Source organism: Lepidochelys kempii, chromosome 10 (assembly GCF_965140285.1).
Source record: "Lepidochelys kempii isolate rLepKem1 chromosome 10, rLepKem1.hap1, whole genome shotgun sequence".
Taxonomy (NCBI): Eukaryota; Metazoa; Chordata; order Testudines; family Cheloniidae; genus Lepidochelys; species Lepidochelys kempii.
In genome coordinates, this window is record NC_136389.1 from 82610240 (window position 1) to 82632904 (window position 22665).

Here is a 22665-nt window from a genome sequence, read left to right on the forward strand (position 1 = left end):
ATTTTGTATCATCTGCAAACTTCGCCATTTCACTGTTCATTCCCTTTTCCAGATCATTAAGGAATATGTTGAACAGCACGTGTCCCAGTAGTCTTTACTTCTTTCCATTGTGAAAACTGACCATTTATTCTCACCCTTTGTTTCCTATCCTTTACCCAGTCCATGACAGGACCTTCCCTCTTATCCCATGACTGCTTATTTTGCTTAAGAGCCTTTTGTGAGGGACCTTGTCAAAGGCTTTCTGAAAATCTAAGTACACTAGATCCCCTGGATCACCCTTGTCCACATGCTTGTTGGCATCCTCAAAGACTTCTAATAGATTGGTGATTAGAGTTTATAGCTTCGCAACAACATTAAAGGGGCATATATTTGAATTCTGGGCTCCCTCATTTTTTATGTACTTTGCACACAGATATTTCAGTTTAACAACTTCCAAAATATTTACTTAGGAAAAAAACAACAACCCACACGCACAAAGTAGTTGGGCAACAATTTTACAGATGAAGGTGATGGTTTGCAGGAGTCATTGGGACAGGCTATTGTTAGTTATGTTGCTGCACCCAGAGTGAGCAAAATCAGTGAAGATTATTACAGCAGGCAGATGTTTAGAGAGATTCGTATCATTTTAACACAGGTCCCTCTTTCCTTTCCAAAGAGCCAGGAAGTAACTATATGCCCCATGACAGCTGGTGAGATTGTCTCAAGGAAAAGTTCTTACGAACCATTGTCCTCCCCCCGCCCAGTGACAGTAGCACTGCAAATAATTTTACTAACCCTGTTCTCCTCCCCCCCCCACATTCAAAAAAGCCAACCTTTGTTTGGCATCACCATTGTATACTTCCAAAGCCACAGTGACATTTCTGAAAAGCTTCAGAGTAGCAGCCGTGTTAGTCTGTATCCACAAAAAGAAAAGGAGTACTTCTGGCACCTTAGGGACTAACAAATAAATTTATTAGTCTCTATGGTGCCACAAGTACTCCTTTTCTTATTTCTGAAAAGCCTCACTGATCAGATTGCACCATATGCTTTTACTAGCTCTTTCAGAGGTCTTCACTGCTCCTTGGCTCTTTGTTTTGAATCAGAAACCTCTTGAAGTGAATACATTCTGAAACCTGTACATACAAGTACATTACCAATGGCTTGACAACACATTGTCTAGCAGTCAGCCCACTGAATTTTCCAACATTGTCATACCTCAAAGAGGTTCTGTAAGCACCGGTGATTTCAGTTGACTAATCTGAAATCACTTTGCACCTTTCACCCAAAGATTCCACAGCACTCTGCAAACATTAAGCCTCACAACACCCCTGCAATGGGGTGGGGGTAGGAATGGGATGATTATGGCCAGTTTACAGAAGGTAAAGGAAGTCTCAGAAGTGTCAGCAATTAGCCCAAAGCAACAAATTTATCCAAAGGCAGAGCTAAAACTAGAACTCAGAAGTCTTGGGTCTCCATCCACTCTCCTCTAATCAACAGATAACTAAACTGCCCCATCTTCCCTAGCTGTGGGTTATCTTTGTTCTTGTTACAAAAGCGATGCCACGACACGGTACATACGGTACAACCTCAGAGTTATGACGACCTCGGGAATAGAGGTTGCTCATAACTGTAAAATGTTCGGAATTCTGAACAAAAAGTTCTTTCAAAAGTTTACAACTGAACATTGACTTAATGCAGCTTCGAAACTTTACTATGCAGAAGAAAAATGCTGCTTTCCCCTTTTATTATTAGTTTATGTTTAACCCACCACTGTACTATATTTACATTTTTTTTTTTTTTTTGGTCTCCACTACTGCCTGATTGCATACTCCCGGTTCCAAAGGAGGTGTGTGGTTGAGTGGTCAGTTTGTAACTCTGGTGTTCGTAAGGCTGAGGGGCTACTGTATGCGGTGTATAGCGCAGGAGGGGGAAGAGTGAAATCAACAACTGACATTTTACGTTCTTCTGGGCAGCCTCTCCATTGCCCTGCTTTGCACTCCGCGGAGTTCAATCAGAAAGGGAGCGAATGTTTTACTTTGCGTCGGTCGTGCTGCGGATAACAACTGTGGGGCCTTGCAGCAAGGTTTCCGCTTAGATCACAAATTGCTGTGTGATAGGTAAGCCTCTTTAAAGACCCTTTTTGCATTGGCTTATTGATCAAATTATACATAAACTACAATTCCATTAAATATTTACGCCTTCGAATGAAACCTATTGAACTCTTCCTGCAATGAGCACTAAATGTATTGCTCTTTTCGGTGTGATTACTTCTCGGGGGCAGGTTCAGTTTTGTTTTTCCTGGCTCTAACAAATCCTATAAGCACAGGGTCCTCATTTGACATGGACCCAATTGTTCACTGCAGCCAGGAAGAGACACCCCTCTGGTCATAAGCTTGTACTGTTACTGCAAGGTCATCTCTGTGCAAAATAAAGAACCCTTCACAGTTTCACTCAATTCTCAAAGAGGGCATTGTATAAGGAAAAAAGAAGGGGACACTTGCTTTTACTCAGAGCTACTTCAGAACTTGGCTTTGTTTTGTTTTTGCTTTTACCAGTACTTTAAAAATCAAGTTTTGCTTAAACTTCCAGCAAGGATTTGGGAACCAAACTTAGGTTCTGTTTTTTAAAAAAGGACACTTTCCTTGTGGAATTTAGAAAGGAAAACAAAGAAAACCAGTATCTGTAGAAACGTTATGTTTACGACTGCTAGGTTTCCTGTTAACATAAGATTCCATAATCTTTAAATATTTGTTCACTTTAATTTTGCAGTTCCCAAGCACATTAAAAGCTGTTTGTCCCCGTTAAGGTTGAATCGGGCTCTAAAGGGGATCACTGGCTGGCCTAGAACAGGGGAAGGTTTCATGCATTACACCTTCCCAGTATCACTACCCATTCATCAACGCCCCTCCAAAGCAACGGAGCCCTCCCCCGAGTGCCACCGGGCAATTCCTGCCAAGAAAAATCTCAATTCATCTCCGTTAGATTGCCATGGCAACCTCAACAACCTAATCCCCGCAGAACATTATGCAAATTGTGCCTTTGCTTGACCGCAACAGGCTGTAAAACCATATTACCCATGCCAAGGCAAGTCATTATGCTGAGTTTTCGGGCTGCCAATCTGATCAGCTCCACAAATTAACACTGGATAAAAAGGGACCTGGATTTTTGCAGAGCAGGTGGGTGTGGTTGGAGGACAGTGTGGGAGGAAAGAGAGACAGACATGTCAGCTGCTAAAGAGTCTTGAGTCACAGCAAGTCTAAGACACTTTGTCAGGGCAGCTCTCCCCGGCTTCCACGCCTGACTGCAGCTTCATGGCCTTCCATACAGCCCTTTTGTTAGAAATGGTTGGGGGTGGGTAACTAGTGTGCCACCAAAGTTAGCAGGACTCACAGAGAAAGAGAGGGTCTTGATTTTCAACCCACAGTAGTACTTGCCTGGAGCCACATGAGCTTGGACTGTGGTCTCACTAGCGAAGACAGGCTCTGGAGGGTCTGATCTGATCTTGGTTGGGAGACCTCAGACAGTGCAGCCGAAGTGGCGTGGGTTGTGCAGTTTCCAGGAGAGGTATCAGTCAAGGACCTGACCACATGTGGTTGTTCCAAAGCCCACTGCATTTTCCATTCAGACCAGATCCTAGTTTGGGTAGTTAAACTCTGTCCAAAAAAAATAAATAAAAAAAAAAAATAAAAAGCCACCTTCCTCTGCAGTCTTGACTGGCGCGGTTATTCTTCTTTTCTGAGAACACCAGCTCAGCACTGCGGAGCAACAGCTGCGTTTCAGCCACAGATGAGCGATCACTACGTGTGCAGGGCCAAAGTCGCTGCTGGGGTAAACAAGCACAGCCCCACTGCGGCTTTGGCCAGTGGCAAGTCTGAGCCACGCTCCAAAGCACTTTGCTTTGCCAGTGTAGGAGAGACAGACGACTGGAGGGGGGGGCGGAGAGGGGGAGGCACGGTCAGATGCTTGTGCTACAGCCATCTTCTGCAACCCTGCAGCCAGGGCTACGGTGAAGCAAGTAATTGGCTGCTTTTACACGGTGCCCAGTTACAAAAAGGACCAGGGCAATGCAAAGGTGAGTTTAAGCCTCACCCCGGGAACTGGCACACAGATTCACGGCAACCACACGGAACTCCATCCAGCTGACCATGAATTGCATCCTCCACGAGCCCGCAGCAGGGGGAGGTAGGCCACCGGCACGGCTACCTCGGAGATGAGTTTTTCAGTGTGCAATCCAGACTCCAGGTTCACCGCAAATCATTGCTGCCCTTGCACAGAAAGGCTGGGGCCCAGGATCTACTCTGTCCCCTTCCAGGGCCAGAAGCTCGAGGGAGGGGGCACCACGCTGCCCAGAAGCGACCTGTTGCTTCTGAAGAGGGAAGGAAAAGCTGAAGCAGATACACTGTTCCCAAGAGAGGAGGAGAGCAGGCCCTGAGCCACTACGTCCTTCACAGCACCGTCCTTCACAGCACCGAGGCTGGGCTCCTTCCTCTCCAGCAGCAGCGTCCCATCTGACTTGAGGGAGATGCCGCAGAATGGAAGGGCTGGGAGCGTGGGTGGGAGAGGAAGGGGGAAACGTGTATATGGATGTTCACATGGGGCTGTACTGTAGAATGCCAGAGACAAATCCAAACAGCTTGTTAAAAAAAGGCAAGGAGACAGGCAAGTCTTGAATCTCAATGAATTCTCCCCAGCCCTTCCAGGAACGTGACCAGCTACACAAGTCCCGTCTCTGGCTTGAGGTTCTAGTCAGGGCGGAGGTTGCTGGAGCCACGAAGAAAGGAGAGAGAACATTTGCACAAGTTATAAATCCTGTCCCATCAAGAACACACAGCTGGCCGCGTGATCGGTATGCTTTAGCCTCAGGGGCGGTTACAGTCACCCGCTCTGAAAATGGGCTAAACAGCTGTTCCAGCTGGGCTACCAGAACCCACAACACTCTAGGACACAGAGAGGCCACAACTGGAGCACAGACAATGAAGTCGGAGGGCTCTCATGCAAACAATATGGAGAGAGCAGGATCGGCTGTTACTGCATTAAGGGACTAACCCTGCACCGTAGTGATTTCTCTTGGTTTCAGACACACCCGTCTATTGCTCCATCTTCAGAAATGGACATGGCAGAGTGAAGTTTAAAATACACAAATCACCTTTTATCATACGAAACACGTGGAATTGGATTTGAAACACTGAAGGTCTCCCATAAACCGACTTAACACCCAAACTAAAAAAACTCAAAAGCCATTTGGTTTCTAACTCGGCCAGTTCTGCCGAAGTCCTGTACTCACTGATCCACTCTGCATTACACAGCAAGTTCAAGGCAGAGCAACCGTCTCAACCTGGAATCTCATTGCTTGTGTCAGTGTCATTGTTCTGCACCCAGTGCAATGAGAGGATTAAACAAACAGGGTAACCTTTTAGACTGTATTGATGCCGGCACAGACATTGCAATACTCCACAGCCCAGGACATCATTTGTCCGCAGCCAGTTCCTTTCCCCAAACCTTGTCTTCACTTTAGTGCAGGTGAAGCTCCATTTCTAATGGTCTAACCTTGCACTGGCTTGACCACCCACAGATACCCACTTGAAATCTTGGAGCACAGCCTGCGTCAGTACAGAGAACGTCGGAGCACCCCCCCCCCCGATACACCTTCAAAGCCAGCTACGGCTACAACCCAAGCAATTCCAGTGCAATTAGTACCCCTGGCATAGAAACAGTCACAGCACCAAGTCAATTAGCCTCAGAATATTCTGTAAGAATATAGCAGGTTAGCAACACGCAGCCAGTGAAGGCACCCAAGCCAGACTGTTCCAACATCACAGCGGACTCCCCTCCAGAACAGACACGACATCACTTTGCATCTTACAGCAAAAACTGACTGGAAAGGAATAGGATTTAGGATACTATAAATACTGGATCAAATTCATCCTTGGGGTGAGTATGTCTGCTGATGTCAGGGGAGTTGCCCTGGGGAGGAGCACGCCACGTAGAATTTTGATCCCCACATGGATCAGGTCCCTAACTGAATTCAATGGGGCTGGGGGGGCGCGACGTCATCATATGTACAACTGAGGGCAGAATTCAGTCCACTTTATTTCACCAGTCACAATTTAAAGAAGGCTTTGCCAAAATACTGGCTTTTTCCATAGCAGATTTCAGCCTGGTGTTTAAACCCTGTAAACTCCACGGATTACTAGGGTAGTCTCTTGCGATATGCTCTGCTGGCCACACTGTAACGTGGAACCAACGCTATTCAGTGACTAAGAAAAAACGGAGACAAAAAGATGTCCACAGGAAAAAAAGTCTTCCTAAATGATCTTTCAAACTCCCGTCTAAACTTGGAAGTTCTCCGGTTTAAGTGAAGCCACGTTTTCACCTTTGTTGAAAGGAAAGGTCTAGGTTAAGAAACATTCTCAACTACCCATAGCAGACAATTCAGATTGGTCTGATTTTATATCATTTGCTAGTCAGTAATCAGGGGTTTTTGTTACTATCTGTGCCCTCCCACCCCATGAAACCTTAATCAAAAAGGGAGGGGTGAATAAATAATGCCAGTGAAGCACTAGAAGCATTTGTTGAAACCAGGATATTGTCTCTTTAAGCACATGAAAATAAGGTCCTTAAGCAGTGTGGTTCTCACTCTGGTACACAATTATGGGTACTTTCAGCTGTCTAGCACTATTTCAAGTGCTCTCTCCAAACAGGCTGTCAATGGCATGTTGAAAGCTATTTGCGGCTGCTATCATTATTAGCAAAGTGGAGAGCTTCACTGATGAGAATTAAATTCAGGGAGGGGGTGTGGAGGGGCAAGCTACAATCCACAACAGCAGAAGGCAAACAAGGCTACCTTAGGGAATAAAGTTCAGAACAGGTATCTTTAGATCTGCTGCCAGGATTCCTGACACTAATACCGAAAACAACAGGAGTTAAAGGTGGGAATTAATGAGCCAGCTGTCACTAAGGGTTAAAATAGCTGGAAACTATTTGTTTCTACCTTAAGATGTCAGAAAGTATCATAATAAGCAGGTTTCAGAGTAAGCAGTTATTTGGCTTCTTAAGTGTTTAGCGAGTTATTATCTGGCACGCCTTGCTAACAAGAATGATAAAGTATATCGTGTTCTTGGAATATTCCAGAAGAAGCAGGATTCGCTCATGAAAGTGTCAATATGGTTTAAATGTGTTCCAAGGCCAAAGTCTTAGTTTAACTCTAAAAACAAGAAATGTTTATGTGCTGAGCTCTTAGCCATCAAGACTAGAAACTAGTGGTATTTACCACCAGGCGTTCTGTCTCCCAACACATGATTAGTTGCTTTTCTGGATTATTCAATTAGATTATTTCATCCAAATCTTTCTAGATGATAAAAAGCAAGATTGGACCAATAAAGTGGATGCAATGCAAAATTGACATTGGAAAGAAAAAAACCCTCAGTAAAACTTACCGGGCAGCAACTATATATTTAAATCCTACGCAGGTAAAACTTGTATTTAAGGAGATTGAATTTGGGTAACATAGCACTTACCACAAGAGACTGTGGCAGACACTAGGAGTAATTCCCTGAATCATATGCAATAGAGTGAGTTGTCACTTCATACATAATTCCTTGCATGTAGCCTATGGAGTCATTCATGAAATCACCTTTATTCTTATTTCTCTTTGTGATTTGGTAAAGAGAAAAAACACACACACTTTTAATATTCAATGTAGAAGAGATAATCTGTTATATAAGCCTACAGACAGGCAATCCCCTTTTGCTTAAAGATGAAGTATCCATCAGTGTTTGTCTCAGGCAGATGTAATCACAAGCAGTCAAGTCTGGAGGGCAGGACACTGCATGAATAATTCAAGCACTCCAGTCTACTTGATTGTGTGCAGATAAACACAAGTCAACCGCTAAACAGGTCAGCTGATAAACTTGTTTGTTCAGGACTAGCCACCCTCAGCCAGATGCACCCAGGACCCACACTGCAATTAGTGGTAGGATTTATTTTGTAAAGCCCTTGCAGTCAGGAAGAGTGACAAACCCTTTTAGATTATACTTGCTCTTCTCTCCTGAGTTCTCACGCCCTCCCTCCCTCCCCCTTGTCCTCTTTGCTCATTTCACCCAATTCTGAGATTCAGGAAACAGACTATACGGTCATTTCAGCTGCTAAGGCAAGGATGGTGGCTCTGTTTTTCTGAAGCATCAAGCACACCATTGGTGATCAAACAACAAAAACAGCTTCTCCTCAGAGACCCTGTCCAATTCTAATATAAGGTACTGGACATACAGCCACCCGCGATGATGAAAGCAGCCAAGAAAGGTTCCACTCAGGAACCATTTGACGAATATCCTTATTTAGACCTTTAAAATGGAGGAACACAAGACAGGGAACACCAGATCCACCCAGGCTTCCCTGTTAGGGTTCGCTGTTTTTGAACAGTGCCCCAAGATGTAAACACTTGTACATAACTAACATTGTTGCACTGTAATAACATCAGTATGCAAAATTCCACCAAAGGGAAGAAGGCCTTTCACTCTCTCACAAAAACACAAACTGTAACACAGCTCGCAATGTTATAGAAAATGGCAATCTAGCAACATACCCTAACTCTACCCTACAGCTCTGCCACTAGGCATTTTAAAGAGACTAGCCAGGATGAACACCTCATTCAGTTTGCCAGACTAAATGCTGCGAAAGAAGGTACATTTCATTTTATGTCCCTGCATACGTCACAGATTTCCAAAAAGAGGAAAAGAATTCCAGCACACGTTGTGGAGGTAAAACGTATCCTGTAATAAAAACAGCACGTTTTGTTTTGTTCTACGACCCAAAATGTACTCTCATAAAAACATTCAGGGTCTGTTGTCCTCTTGACAGAGACATAAGACTCCCATTAGCAATGGGATATAACTGCATCAAAAGGTCGCATCACCCAAAGAGATCTACGTAGAAATTCTATCCTTACAGGTCTCTTCGGCTTCATAAAACCAGAAAATGCTACAGGCTCCCCAAAGCACTGCACCACAAAGTCCATCTGAACAGGTCTTTGCATTTCCCCCTACACAGGTCACTATCCAAACACGAGGACACTTAGCTATATTAGCTAATCTACTGCTCCCTCTTTATATGAATGCATATAAAACTATCAAAATAAGTCTGTAAATCACAGTGCATCTTTGCCAGGCAATGATCCTGTCAGAAGGGAAGCAGCAAAAAAAAAAAGTATGGCTAGTCAGCATGGGCAGAAGAAATTTTGCAAGACTAAACCCAATGTAAATTATTTTTGTCACTGTTTAAATAATTCTATATACCTAGCAAGTCTGTATGAACTGAAGGGGAGAAAAGATAAATAAAGCCCGCACCACTGTGTATTTAAATAACATGTATTGAATCTAGTCCACTACCTAGTTACCTTATAGTACCTTGTTATTCAGGAGACTGTCAATACGATTTACATTGCTATTAACAAAAACACTGAGTCAAACTGGTTTGATTCATGAATTGCAAAGATGATGTCACCTTATATCTATCTGAAGTTCTTAGAACTACTTTTAAAACCAATAAGCAGCAGCACCGCAAATAATCAGGTCTAATCTCAATAATAACTTCATTCCTTTAAGTTTTACCATCATGTGCCCAGCCTTTAGGCTCTTTAGCTTTAATCTTATCAAGGTAGCACATCACATTCTGCAACAGTCCTTCATGTTTTCCCTTTAGGCAAATTATACATTAGAGCAGACAAAAGTTGCAAACATTTCTTCACCTTCCAGATGTAGGATGTAAAACATGGCATTGAGCCACACTGCAGTGGCTGCTAAAATCCTACAAGACAATTTGTTCTGAAGTCATACATTCCAGTGCTGTATTAATTAGAAGAATGACCTTAAAGAATGCTGAGTTGCACCAACAATCAAATCTGTATTAATTAGCTGTGTTTTTCATGTTTAATCATATACACAAGATGTGCTAATCCGGGTACACATCTCGGTATGAAAAGTTCACAGCATTACTTTCATCTCTCCTTGTAAACAATTTAAAAAAATCTGAAATCTTCCCTAACATATGCAAAAGTGTTGGACTTCCATCAACTCAGTTTCATATTTACTCATGGTCAACAGCTCCACACAGGTGTAACCCCAACCATTTGACCAGTTAGCTTTTATTTATCAAAACCAGGACTTCATTTTCATGGTTCAGGGAAAGGAGACAGGATATGGAAGAGAATCACTCACCTGTTTGTGCATTTCAATATTCAAACCATATGACATTTCGTAGTACTGGGGGGGAAAAAAAAAAGTATTTTTTCATTGATTTTGCATAAGACCATTATCAGAAAAGCCTCCTGGACAGAACTGTGCTCAAAGCATATTAAACAAGGAAATTTTAAATCATAATAGCCACATGCATGTAGGGTTTAAGAGACACACACGTAACAAGGGGATACTACTTTTCTCGTTCATCTATTCCCTATAAGTTAGTTAGAAGAAACAAGACAGCAGCTTACCCTTCCCCCAGAGCTGTGTGCGACCAGTATGTATAAGTTCGAATAGAAAAGTTAATATACTGCAATTTGGCAAACATCTTGTAATTTTTCCTTTAAAAGTTATTTCTGCCCTGTGTCCTACATGTCTTCTTTTGCAGTCAGGGAATGGGCCTGTACTTCGAAAATGAACGCTGGTCACACTAAATTGATTAGAAATACAAATCAAAAGAATCACCTCACCTACTGCCCCTGTAATGCAACTAGAGTGAAAAGATTTCTGTAGCAACAAAAGAATCCACTTTCCTCAAAGCAACTGGGAGAGATGATGTCGTAACAGGCCTTCTCTGGCCTCAGGCAAAACAAGGAGCAGTCTGACCCCTGTCTCCTAACATCAGAAGTTAGTCCAAACACTCCAGGGTCAGCAAGTTGCAAAATGCGTGCTTACAGGGGGCTGAAGTTTTAACTAGGCAACGATACAAACATGGATTCTTGTGATACAGAGTCAGCAGAACTCCTGCCTCTAAATGCTTCAAAATCCTCTTTGGGAGTGTCAGGGGAAGAGGGTTAACAGGAGACTTGTATTAGGTTTCCAATCTTTTTAAGTCTGCTGTCCTCAGGCACAAGTCAGATATTTGGTAAATATAAAGGGAGGACACAAGAGGATCAATGCCTGTCAAAACAGGGCAGGAACACTGATCACCAAAAGTATTGTTTTTCTCCTTAGAGGATGGTTCACAACCCGCCAGGCAGATAACACTGAAGGGACAGCTGTAATGTTTAGAGATAGGAACCATCCGGCCCCAAGCAAGGCACAGAATAAAGACAACTTGTTCTGAATGGGCAATACTCATTTTAAGGGTCCCGCATCACCACCATCCCCTGGCCCATTTCACTGCTCCATCATCAGCGAATGCCATGTGCAGTCGGATACAAAATCTGATTAAAGTCTCTTACCATAACATAATGGCGCTGCATTTCTGTCTTTTCGTTAGCAAGCTTATCATATTCCACTTTAAGACTAAGAGGATAAAACAGAATAAATATATGTTTAAGAACCCGCAGTGATGAAGTGACAAGTCAAGTGGGGGCGGGGGGGGGCGGGGAAAAAGAGACACCATCTTGAGTAACACTTCTTAGAAGCACATCACCCCAGATCAGTAGATTTTTGTTTGTTTGTTTTTGTAATAGCCCCTTAGTACTGCCAGGTTTCTGCTCAATGGCAGGTTAGCAGACGTCTTGCAAGCTAGAAAGATGGGAAATTTCAGCAGAACAAGAGGGTAATTTTTTTTTTCTGGGGGATTCCTCGTGGCAAAACAGGAACCTTGCTGGGGGTGGGGGGTGTTTCTTAGAATGGATCAAAGGGGGGAGGGGACCCTAGTGACAAACAAAGGTTCCATCCAGCAGGGATTTGGAGGGGTTACTAGAGCTTTTCCGATAAGCCCAGGAGGCAGAGGGTTAAAAACTGGGGCAGTTCCGAAATGACAAACAGGGAGGAACAAAAGGAGCCTTGGCTGGCGATTGATGCTAGTCAACACAGAGCCATAAATTGCTCTTCTAAAGACATTTTAATACATGCTCTAGTGTGCACTTAAAATCTGTCATTAAACATTTAACCTTTGCTAAGCAGGGAGGGAGACAGGCAGACAGAGAGAGTTACCTGTGATATTGGGCTTGCAAAAACTGGAATTCATCCTTAATCCTATCGCAGGACTCAGCCACTGTGAATTTGAAGCCCGGCTGCCCAGGCTGGTGGGGAGCCTAGGGGTACACACAGGCAGACAAGGAAGAAAACAAGCCGTTTACAGACCAGGGAGAGATGCCTGGCCCTCCAGTCCCTTCCCCAGGAGCCAGCCCTCCCCCAAATAAACAGGCTCCAACAGGGGTCCGAGATCCCCTCGCTACCCCTGAAGTTTCCCAGGCTGGGTGGCAGGGGCGTCGGGGCGCTTCCTGGCACCGGGAGAGCCCCTGCTTCCCCGCGAGGCTCCCCGGCTTGTTTGTTTGGAGACGCGGAGCCCGGGGGCACACTCCGGTCTCAAGGGTGCACAAGCATCACCGCGATGCACGGACAGATTGACACACCCATCGCCTCTGCCCCCCCCCCTCCGCCCCAAAGATCAAGGGTGGGGGAGGGAAATAGGTTGCAAGGGAAACGCCCGGGGGCAGCGAGGACTTACCGGGTGCCTGCCTTGGGGGTACATCGCAGGAGTTCACCGGCCCCCAAGTCACTCCCCCACCGGCCCCAAGCGCCTGCTGCTCTCAGGCGAGCCCGGGCCGGGCCGCGGCTCGGCCACGAAGCTGCCCCGGAGGGGCCAAAACTGGAACAAAGGAAGAAGCGGAGTCCCGGGCGGTGCGAGCTCGGGGCGCCTAGCAGGCGGGCAGGCTCGCCAGCCCCGGGCGCAGGAGCCGGGCTCCCCTCGGGCGAAAGGCGCACACGGCGGGGGGCGCGGGGCAGCGCCCGCTCCTCGGCATCCTGCTGCCCGCTCCCTCCCTCCTTCCTTCCCCCGGGGGCGCTGCGGGCTCCGGCCCCCGAAGGCGGAGAGTCAACCCAGGCTGCGCCGCTCCTCAGCCCGCGGGGCTGCCGCCCGCCGCTCTCCACGATCCAGCCGCCCGCTGCTCGGCGCCGAGAAAACCCCCAAATCCTGCCGCCGCCCGAAGACAAGGGTCGGGGTGGGGTGCGGGGGGGGGGGCGCCGAAGCCAGGCCACTTCCCGGGCGACGCGTGCGGGCAAAGGGCGAGCCGGGCTCCGCCAGCCGCTCGGGCTCCGCCAGCCGCTCGGGCTCGGCTGCGAACTCCCGCTTCCCGGGCGCCCGTTCAGCTCCTCGCCGGCCGCATCGCTCCACAGCCCGGCGGCGGCGGCGGCGGGGTCCGCTTCCGAAGAGGGCTCCTCGCCGGCGGGGTCAAGCCGCGGGGACCCCCGGCCGCCGGGGGCCGGAGCCCGGCGGAGAACGCATGCTCCCGGGGAGCGGCGGCTGGAATCCCCCCTGCCCTGCCCTGCCCCTCTCGCCGCGCGCCCCGGGACCCCGGCGGTGCCACCCACAGACTCCGCAGGCAGGAGGCAGCGCACGAGGGGCCGAGCCGCCGCGCGAGAGCGCTCCGGAGAGGGAGTGAAGTGTAACAAAAAGCCGCCCCAGCGTCCCCGGGCCGGGCCAATGGCAGCGCGGGGAGCCCACGTGGGGCGGGGCGGGGCGGCTCGGCCGGCGAATGGGCGCCGGCAGCGGGAACGTCACAATGCCATCTTGTGTCGGGGAAGGCGCCCCCGGCCCGGCCCTGCCCCGCCGCTGGGGGGGGCTGCGGCCGGCCGGGGAGCGCCCCGCCCCGCTCGGCTGCCGCGGGAGCCCTCGGACACGAGTGGGGAGGCGGGGAAACGGCGCCGGGCCGGCTTGGCCTTGGAAAGCGGCTCGGCCGCTGCAAAGCCGCCCCGTGTGCACGGCTCGAATTCGGAATGTCCCTCCGGGCGGGGAATGGGGGGGGACGAGCACCTTCCCCGCGGACGAGCACCGTCCCCCCGCCTCCTCCGGCAGCAGCTTAGCAGGCCCATTAGCTACTAGAAAGCGCCCAGGAGCGCCCCGCCGCTTGCCTGTTTTCCCTTCTTAAGACTTAGCAGCGATAAAATGGGGCAAGAACAACAAGGGGAGGGAGGGAGAGAGGGGGGGGAATAGCCTTCCCCACCGAGAAAGCCTGCGGGGGGCTCACAGAATGGCTTTCCTTCCCCCCCCCCCCGAAACGACCAGCCAGGCCCGCATCCCCTGGGATGCTTTCTGCCCGCTGCTCCTACCAAAGGGGATCGGCCCTTTCTGCCGTCACGACCCGTTTCCCCTCTTCCTCCCCTGGGCGCCTCGAGTCGGAGCCGCTGTGGTGAAGAACTGGGGTCACGTCGTTCAAGTTACCCACGCACCCGACCGGACTGGAATATCCCGGGGTTTACACGCCCTCCAAAGCGGTGTGTATTGTAACTGCTGCGGGGCCAATGGGGGGGGGGGAGAAGGGGTTGAGCCTTTACATCAAACAAGAGCCCAGCCGCAGAGGGTCCCCCCGGCAGAGGGCTGATCTGCAGCCGCCTTTACGCGCCCCGTGTTTGCAAACTTCTGCTTTCGAGCCTAGGCCGAGTAAGTGCAACACCCAGAAAGGCAGGCAGGAAAGCGCCTCAGGCGGCCCGAAGCGGGGATTGGGGCCCACCCTTGTTTTCCCCTCCCGGAAGATGGTTCCGAGGTCCCGCAGGGACACGGTCAATGCCGTCCGCTCGGCAGATGGGAACGCTCCTGAGTCAGGGGAAACACACGAGGAGCCGGCACGCGTGGGCCCGGCCGGCCGTCGGGAGGCCCGGCCTGCGGGTGCGAAGCCCGCAACAAGGCGCTCCGGCCTCGGGTCAGCTGCCCAGCCCCTCCTCGGAAACGCCCGGCCCACGGGCCTGCTGGGGCCCGGGCTCCCCCGCGGGACAATCCTCGCCCGTGGGGCAGGCTGCGGGCCCAGCCCCCGCGGCTATTGCGGGGCATCCCCCCGGGGGAGCTCCGCCCGCAGCACCCCGGCCCGGCCCTTTCCACGCGCGGAACAGGGGGCTTCGGCTGAGGCCCCGCAGGGAGACACACGCGGGGCGAGGTTCCGCCCACGCGAGAGTGAGCGCGCGCGTGGGGGGGTCTTGCACCTGCCCTGGACGGGGGTGGGAGGGAGGCGTGCAAGCCGGGCAGGGCTCACAGCAGCCCCCGCTGGCAGGGCTCGCCCGCGCCGCTCGGCCCGCCCCGGCACCGGGCTCGGGGCTCCGCAGAGACACCCCCGGCTCCGCGCCCGGGCAGCCGCTATTAGCACAAAATGGCTCCTCGCGCCCCACGTCACAGACCCAACCCGCCCTGCCTTCCCCCCACGTGGGGACCGCAGCGCGCCCCCGCCCCCCGCGCTTTAAAAAAAAAAAAAAGCAGCCGTCCATCAAACAGATCCATCCGACCAATCGGCAAGGGGCAGCGCCGGCTGCCTTCTGTCCATTGGCGGAGGCCGCCCGGGCTGCCACTCCAGCGACGGGCTTGTCAGTCAAAGCCACGCGGGGGCCGAGCGCTGACAAACGCCGCCGCTTCTCAGCGTCCCGCTTGCAAATAGTGCTTGGAATGGCTGCTTAATTAGCTTGGAATGGCTTTTCCTTCCAGCTCAAACAATCTGTCACTACCGTGCGGGGAAAAGGAGCCATGCATAAAAAAGTAAGCAGAGGCTAAATATCAATTTGATTTTGTGTATCAAAGGAATATTTTATTTTTCTCCCTAGTAATGAAACGTATCAATTTAAATAGTAAAAGGGGAACGCACGAAAGGGAAAGTCGCGCGCGCACCCGCACGCCCACCAGGCAGATGTCTCCCCTTGCAAAAGCTGGGGTTGGGGGGATGGGGTTGAAATGGGGGGGGGGCGAGACCCCGACGCTGCGGGAGGCCGTTGGCCTGTGGCGGTTACAGGGTCCGGTTGCTACTTCCCAGCCCCAGAAAGGGGGGGGGTAGAAGATCCCCCCCCCGCACCCCCGCGTGCAGGTGTCAATTTGGGCCTCCCAGCGCCCGGTTGCCCCGGGGAAAGCCGGCTCGTCCCTTCCAGCCTGCCGGGGAGCAGGGAATCCCAGGGGACCGGGCGAGCCCCCTTCCTCCCCGCCCCGTCGCCTGGGGCTCAGCACGGCCCCCCCCCCCCCCAGACCCTCGCCTCGCAGCAGCCCCCGAATTGCAGAGACACCGCGGGCCCCGGACACGGGTGGGGGTGGGGGTGGGGGGGGAATGCATCGGCGGCGGGGGGGGGGGCCTGAACCCAGTGAGGTCCCGACGCCTCGGCCTCCACTTCCCATTGGCTGCCTCGCCCCTGTCTATGTTACGAGAAGTGTCAGGGCCCGTCGCTACGGGAGCGCTGCCTTGTCATTGGCCGCTCCGCGGAGCACCTGGGAGTCCGCCCCACGTGGGAGCCGAGTTCCTGGCACCACGCTAAACAAACAAACAGAAGAAGGAAAGAAAAAACAAAAACCCACCCCACCCCTCCACCCGGTCCCCAAAGCGGGAAGGAAAGTCCGGGCTGGACTCCCCGAGCCCGGGAGCCGGAGCGGCAGCAGCCCTTGCAAGGCCGCCACCTGCTGCCTGCGGCTTGTCTCCCTGCCGCCGCCTCCTCTCCCAGTGGTCCCTCCAGCCTCTCGCAAGCTGAGGAGCTGCCGCCAAGCCCGGCCCAGGGGAGCCAGGAGCTCTGGCTGCCCTGGCATCCTGGGTGGCTTTGGCTGGGCAAGATTTGTATTGGGGACTGGCCTCAGCATCACAAGCACCTGCTGGCTTGAGCTAAAAGGAGCCACTTCACTGGCTGGTAGCAGTAGTAGGGTGTTACCCTGGAGGGGAGGAAGCAGCAGAGGGAAGCATGGAAGATACTTTGCCTTGCCGGTGTTGCACAGGAACTCTGAAAATCAGCGCGCTCTCCTTTTACCGAGGTGCCTTTAGGTTTGAAATAGTGTCTGATCAATGCTAGGTGGGAATATTACCAAGCAAAGATGACAAGAGTTGAAACCCACCCCCCCAGCAATGACATATTTTGTCATTGGTAATGCAGGAGTACTGAGGGCTATCCTGAAGTGTTCAGATCAGCCCAGAGGAAAAACTACCCTTAGCCACATTCAGTATTCCCCAGACTTCTGCAAAAGATACTGACCAAGAACAGCTTGCTTCACAAAGCTGGAGAAGCTTCCCTGCTGCCTAGCAAAGGAAGTAATGATTTATGATAAATCCCCAAATAATTGCACTTTGTCCTCAGTGCTTGCTTTGGGCTTGCACATGTTTGTTAATTTTTCACTAATAGGAAAGGTTAATTGATCTTACAGCAGGCAGGCTTATGGTATCTGCAGCTCCTCCGGAAGGGTCCCTTTGTTTTGCTGAACTCAGTGGGACTGAGCGTGTTTCAGCCCTTTGGGCTTGGTCCAGCAGAGTCAGTGAGAGCTTGCTGAACAGCCTCGCTTCCCACTGACTTTGACGGGAGTTGGGAGCATCCTGCACCTTGCTGAAAACAGGTGAAATAGAGTAAAGTGATCGTGCTTTCACAGAGCCTGGTTCTGCTTCGACTGAAGACAGTTTGATTTTTGCTATTGACACTGGTGGGAGTAGGATCAGGCTCTTTGCTGCGAATCAAACATCTAGAATCTAAGGGTATTAGAAGTAGGAAGAGCTAGCTTACTAAACGAAGGCCTGGATCCCACAAACAGTTATGCATATAGCAGTATAACCCTGTGAGCAGATAGGTGCTTGCAGGATCAGGGCCTAACATGCAATAATAATAAATATTATTTGTATTACTGTCTCCTGGACCAGGACGCCATTGTGCTGGGTGCTCTACAAACACAGAACAAAAAGACAGGCCCTGCCCCCAAAGAGGTTACACGCTAAGTAGCTTTCCCTGTGTCCCTGTCCTAGCATCAGGAGATCATATATAGTACTTGGACATCAGGTCACTTTCATATGGGTGCGTAAGGCCCTGATCTTGCAAAGTGGACCCGTTGACTTTAGTGGGGTTCAGTGTAGCTGTAAGGTCCGCTTGTGGGATTGGGTCCTAAATGTGGATTTAGACAGATGATTTTAGGAACTCAGGATTGAAAGTTTTGGCCTTAATCTCTCTGTGCTTCAATACCCAATCTGTAAAACAAGGATGTTATTTCCCTAGCTCCTAGGGATATCGGGAAGCATCACTGATTGAAGAGCTAGTCTCTTTAGGAAAAGTGGGGGGAAGGGGTGGGAAACAAGATGTTTTTGCATTGAAAGTTAGTTATCACTGGCTTAACACATTACACAAACCGCTCCATGGTATTTACATAGCAATTCTGGTTTCTATTTAATGATTTCCCGAAAATTATTATTATTTTCATCACTTTCTCATTTCATCTTAGCTCCAGTCCTGTTGAGATGCGGTAAAGTGACCAAGAATGTCTGTTGCTAATTGATACTTAGCACACCAGGGCCATACTGAAATAGCAGATTTTTGATTGTAGGTTATTAAAATTTACCTGGTTCAAAAAAAGCCATTGGAGAGGGAAGGAAGTGTTCTGATTCACATGGATTTAAAAGTCTATTTAAATGGGTGCTTTCATATCCTCATTAGAAATCAGGCTTTCCCCCTACCATTTTCCCTGTACATTATTTTTCTTTTTCTGTGTAGTGTTTTCATGTGACCAGACAGAAAGTTAGCATGAAAAGAAAATCTCACATTTTTAACTGAATGTGTTGTGTGCGTCAGATGGCAGCTTTCAAAACAATAACAATAAAAATAACAGTTTTAACTTTCACTTTTTCTGCCTAAAGGCACCCCAGCCTTCTCTCCTGTGCCAAACAAAGTGACATGGATTCTGGGAGGGAATCCTACACCCAGGAAATAAGAGGATGACAATGTGAATTGTACTGTCAACTTGTTTCTAGTTTCTTCTCGGCTATGAGACTCCTTCCATTTCAGATTTAGTAGTAACATACTGTTTCCCTTAAACCTGAAAGCTCCTGGGTTATTGCAAAGTCAAGCTCTGAGGGTTGCAATATGAAACAGACATGATTATCCCACAAGTGTGACTGGAGCATGGGAAGTCGCATCTTCGGTTCTTAAGTCTACACAAACAGGGCTGAACCCGGAAAAGAGTAAGGCATCCGAAAGGTTCCCCTTCTTTTGCGACAGTGTATAAGCACTCCTGACACTGAAGGAAGAAACAAAACCAGAAATAAAACAACCCCAACTACCTCTCTGCAGAGTTCACTGTTACTGGAGGGTTCGGAAAGGTTTTTCTTTGGTTGAGTCAAGCAAGAGGTAGTGGATGTTGGCCAGGATGAGGTTCTGAAGATACTCAGGGAACTGACAGAGGTAAGAATGGCATCTGAAGGCCAAGGCAGAGTGCAAAGGGAGGTTGAAGGGGTATCCAAGGAGAATGCTTACGAAAGAGCAAGACTTGCCGGGCGCACAAGTAGGTGACGATTCTCTTCCAGCTGGATATTGATCTCAGTAGAGAGAGTGAACAGGCAGGATGTGGCACAGGGGCTAGATGTCTGAGATAAAAATTCAGCCTTTAAGTAGCTGAAGGCCATGGCATGCCAAGACTCAGAGTTTGACTCCCACCTGGTCAAGGGGATGGTTGTTACGCTTTTCCACAGACAGAGAAGAACCAGCCCAAATGGCTTATTTTGGATTAAATAAACTGCAAATGCACAATGAAGAGCAAACATGAAGTCGACATGGGACGGCGGCCACCAAATGGCAACCAGAAAGATGCTGTAGAAATGTAAAGGCACAGCACTTGGAAAATAATGGCATAACAGTTACAACCTACACGCACCGCAGATGTCAGTGTCGGAAGATGGAGATACGGGGGGTCACTCAGTGTCTTTTAGTCTCTGGAGAGCTGTGTCCATACCTGGAGAGGGCGTGTGACAGTCTGCCTGTGATTTTGCATAATTGCTGGTCTGGTGCTTGACGCTCAGCCGTGTTCCGAGTTTGGATTGAAGCACATTGTGAGAGCTGTGGGGGGGTGTTTGCTCAGCTCCCATCTAGCCTGGACTTACAACCAGTGCACCAGAGAGAGCTTTACAGAGCTCAGGGAGGAACAAAGACAGAAAAAATGGTGGTTCGAACGTGAGGGCCAGGATCAGAGGCATAACTGCAGAAGAAAAGCACCTAACCAATTGCCTGCGCTCATGCAGCCTTCAGGAGTGAGTCACTTCAATCAAGGAAAAGCCAGCATGTTCCAGTCGTACAACGGCCTAATGTTAAACCCAGAAAAGCAAGCTCTGTTCTGCCTGACCCCTCCAGGCACGTGGGAAAAGGAGCCGGGAGCAGACAATGGGTAAGAGCTTTTATTTATGCCCCTATACTGGCAAAGGGGGCAGAGTTCACACATCATGCTCTCCAGGGGTTCTTTGCGCCCGCACCAGTCTTGTCTACACATACAGCGCCACTGCGGCACTTAGTGAAGATGCTACCTACTCCATCCAACAGGAGAGCTTCTCCCATCAGTGTAGGAACTCCAACTCCCCGAGAGGCGGTAGCTGTGTGGATGGGAGAAGCCCTCCCATTGATACTGCACTGTCTACACCAGGAGTTTGGTCGGTATAGCTGCGGTATAGTTATACACCCACACATGTCCGTAGTGTAGACCAAGCCTTTGATTACTCTCAAACAAGTGGGCTGACACCCAGAGCCATCCACAGCTGCTGCGCACCCCCATCCTCTCCTATTACTTCTGTTCTCTGGAGCAGCAATGTGCAGCCTTGTATTTGGGATTTTTGCAGGGGCCGCTGGGCAGACTGAATAAGGGCCGAGGCAACACTCAGTGCACTGTTCTCATGACAAAATAACCCTTTGAGACAGAGAGCGTGAGCATTTTTTCCCATTGGCAAGCGGCCTTTGCATCGTGAAAACATTTGCAGCAACAGGAGTGCAATAGCCGCTCCGGCACAGGCAGGTGCTTTTAACAAACGGGACACCAGCCACCACCTCGTAGGTAAGACACCTACTCAACTCAGGATCCTTCACAAAGGCCTGCTGAAATCGTTCCCTCAGGCGGCGGAGTCATGGCAACAGGACATTTCAAATTCACCCCTGGTGTGGAGCGAAGGCCCTGGTCCAGGCTTCTGCGGGAGAGTTTGGAAAGCCCTCCAACCAAAGAATGGAGAACCAAAAGTGTAAGGCCAGATCCTCAGCTCGTACATAGCAACGTAGCTCCATGCAGACCCTGCTGGAGCCATGCTGAATTACACCAGCTGAGGGGCTGGCCCAGACGCTGTACTTCTGGTGTAAACCTGATACTCCATTGGCTGTATTGCCCAGTTCCTGGTTTACTCAAGCATAGTGTTGACAGTTTTGTTATTTTGCACGAGTTGTACTAGCCTTCAGATTCGTGTTTCTTCTCATCATCCCTAAATAAGCCAGGTAAGAGTCAAACCACAGCTCCATCAGATCAAGTTGATTTGCTTGTTAGGATGCAGCCAAGAGAGGCTGGGAAACAGTGTAATAGATCCATAGATGCCAAGGCCAGAAGGGACCATTGTGAGCATCTAGTCTGACCTCCTACGTAACGTGCCCCACACTAATTCCTAGAGCAGAGCTTTTAGAGAAACATCCCATCTTAATTTAAAAATGGTCAGTGATGGAGAATCCACCACGGCCCTTGGTAAGTTGTTCCAATCGTTAATTACGCTCATTGTTAAAAGCCCTATAGAAGTCCCAATACACAAATATCTATTATACACACACACAGACAAGGTGGGTGAGGTAATATCTTCTCTGCGGAGCTCAAGAGCTTGTCTCTTTTACCAACAGAAGTTGGTCCAATAAAAATATTACCTCACCCACCTTGTCTCTCCACTGTCCTGGGACAAACACTGCTACAACACCGCAAACAACGCACTCACATGCACGGGGGCGTGCACATACACTAATCTGAGTCAAGTTACTGAGTCAGTTCTGTTCCCCATCTCATTTCCTGACCAGCTTTAATAGGTTAGCTCACCAAACATAAAAGCCGTGTTCATTGTATGCAACTGTGTGTACACAGCCACCACATAAGGTAGCTTTATTGTTGACAAGTAATTCCCAGCCCCAGTCAATAGGACCTATTTACATTAAAGGTGACACTATCTGCCCTTCCCATAGGGCAAGACCCAGCCTGCCAAATTTCCTTTAGCTTTCAAGTTTATCTAAACAAGGACTTCAGAGCTGGAAAGGCAGGGGAAAGCATACTAATGACCGACAATGGAGGAGAGCTAAGAAAGCTATCAATCAAGGCAAGTTTATTTTGCTTTGTTTTGAAGTTGAATTTTATCAGCTCTTGGTAGTAAAGCTTTACAGCCTCTTACAGCAGAGAAAGTACAATCCTGTAAGTTCTTCCTGCACTAAAATCCCAGTGAGAGCTCAGCAGAAGCTCTGCATGCAGGACTGGGCCCAGAATTTCCAAAAGCCTTTTCTTCCGTGTTTGCTTTATTGGTATTTTGAAAATTTAAGAACAAGCCTGAAACAAAACAAAAGAAAACAAAACCAAAGCACTCCAGCTTGCTGTATAAATCTGGGGTTTTCTGTGCAGAGTGAATAGACCCCTTTAGAGTTTAATGACAATAAAAGAGAAGCAATCCACCTCATATTTTCCCATTTTCCTACCTAATAATAATGCCCCACTCTTATGTAGCACTTTAGTAATAATACCTTAGATTGCTGACTTAGCAGGAAGAATCCTACACTGCTTTATGGGCCACAGCTCTGATTCAGC

General features: G+C 49.3%; 1 protein-coding gene and 1 long non-coding RNA gene across 13 annotated transcripts in view; one reads left to right on the plus strand and one right to left on the minus strand.

Moving 5' to 3' along the window:
* Nucleotides 1-13449, minus strand: part of TLE3 (TLE family member 3, transcriptional corepressor) — a 47172-nt gene extending 33723 nt beyond the window's left edge. For 10 of the 12 annotated variants that reach the window (XM_073304510.2, XM_073304512.2, XM_073304505.2 and 7 more), the window contains exons 1-4: nt 12616-13449; nt 12099-12199; nt 11396-11459; nt 10191-10235 (exon numbers count right to left, since the gene is read on the minus strand). In XM_073304510.2, the coding sequence (XP_073160611.1) occupies nt 10191-10235; nt 11396-11459; nt 12099-12199; nt 12616-12639 (234 nt within the window). In that variant the 5' untranslated portion in view covers nt 12640-13449. Of the gene's footprint in view, nt 1-10190; nt 10236-11395; nt 11460-12098; nt 12200-12615 lie in introns of those variants that run through there. The other 2 variants (XM_073304508.2, XM_073304511.2) reach the window with 2 other exon arrangements.
* Nucleotides 13450-15457: 2008 nt separating this feature from the next.
* LOC140895144 (uncharacterized) overlaps nt 15458-22665 on the plus strand; it is an 87409-nt gene continuing 80201 nt past the window's right edge. Inside the window, exon 1 of the long non-coding RNA XR_012154119.1 lies at nt 15458-15627. This is a non-coding gene — a long non-coding RNA (uncharacterized LOC140895144). The remainder of the gene's footprint in view (nt 15628-22665) is intronic.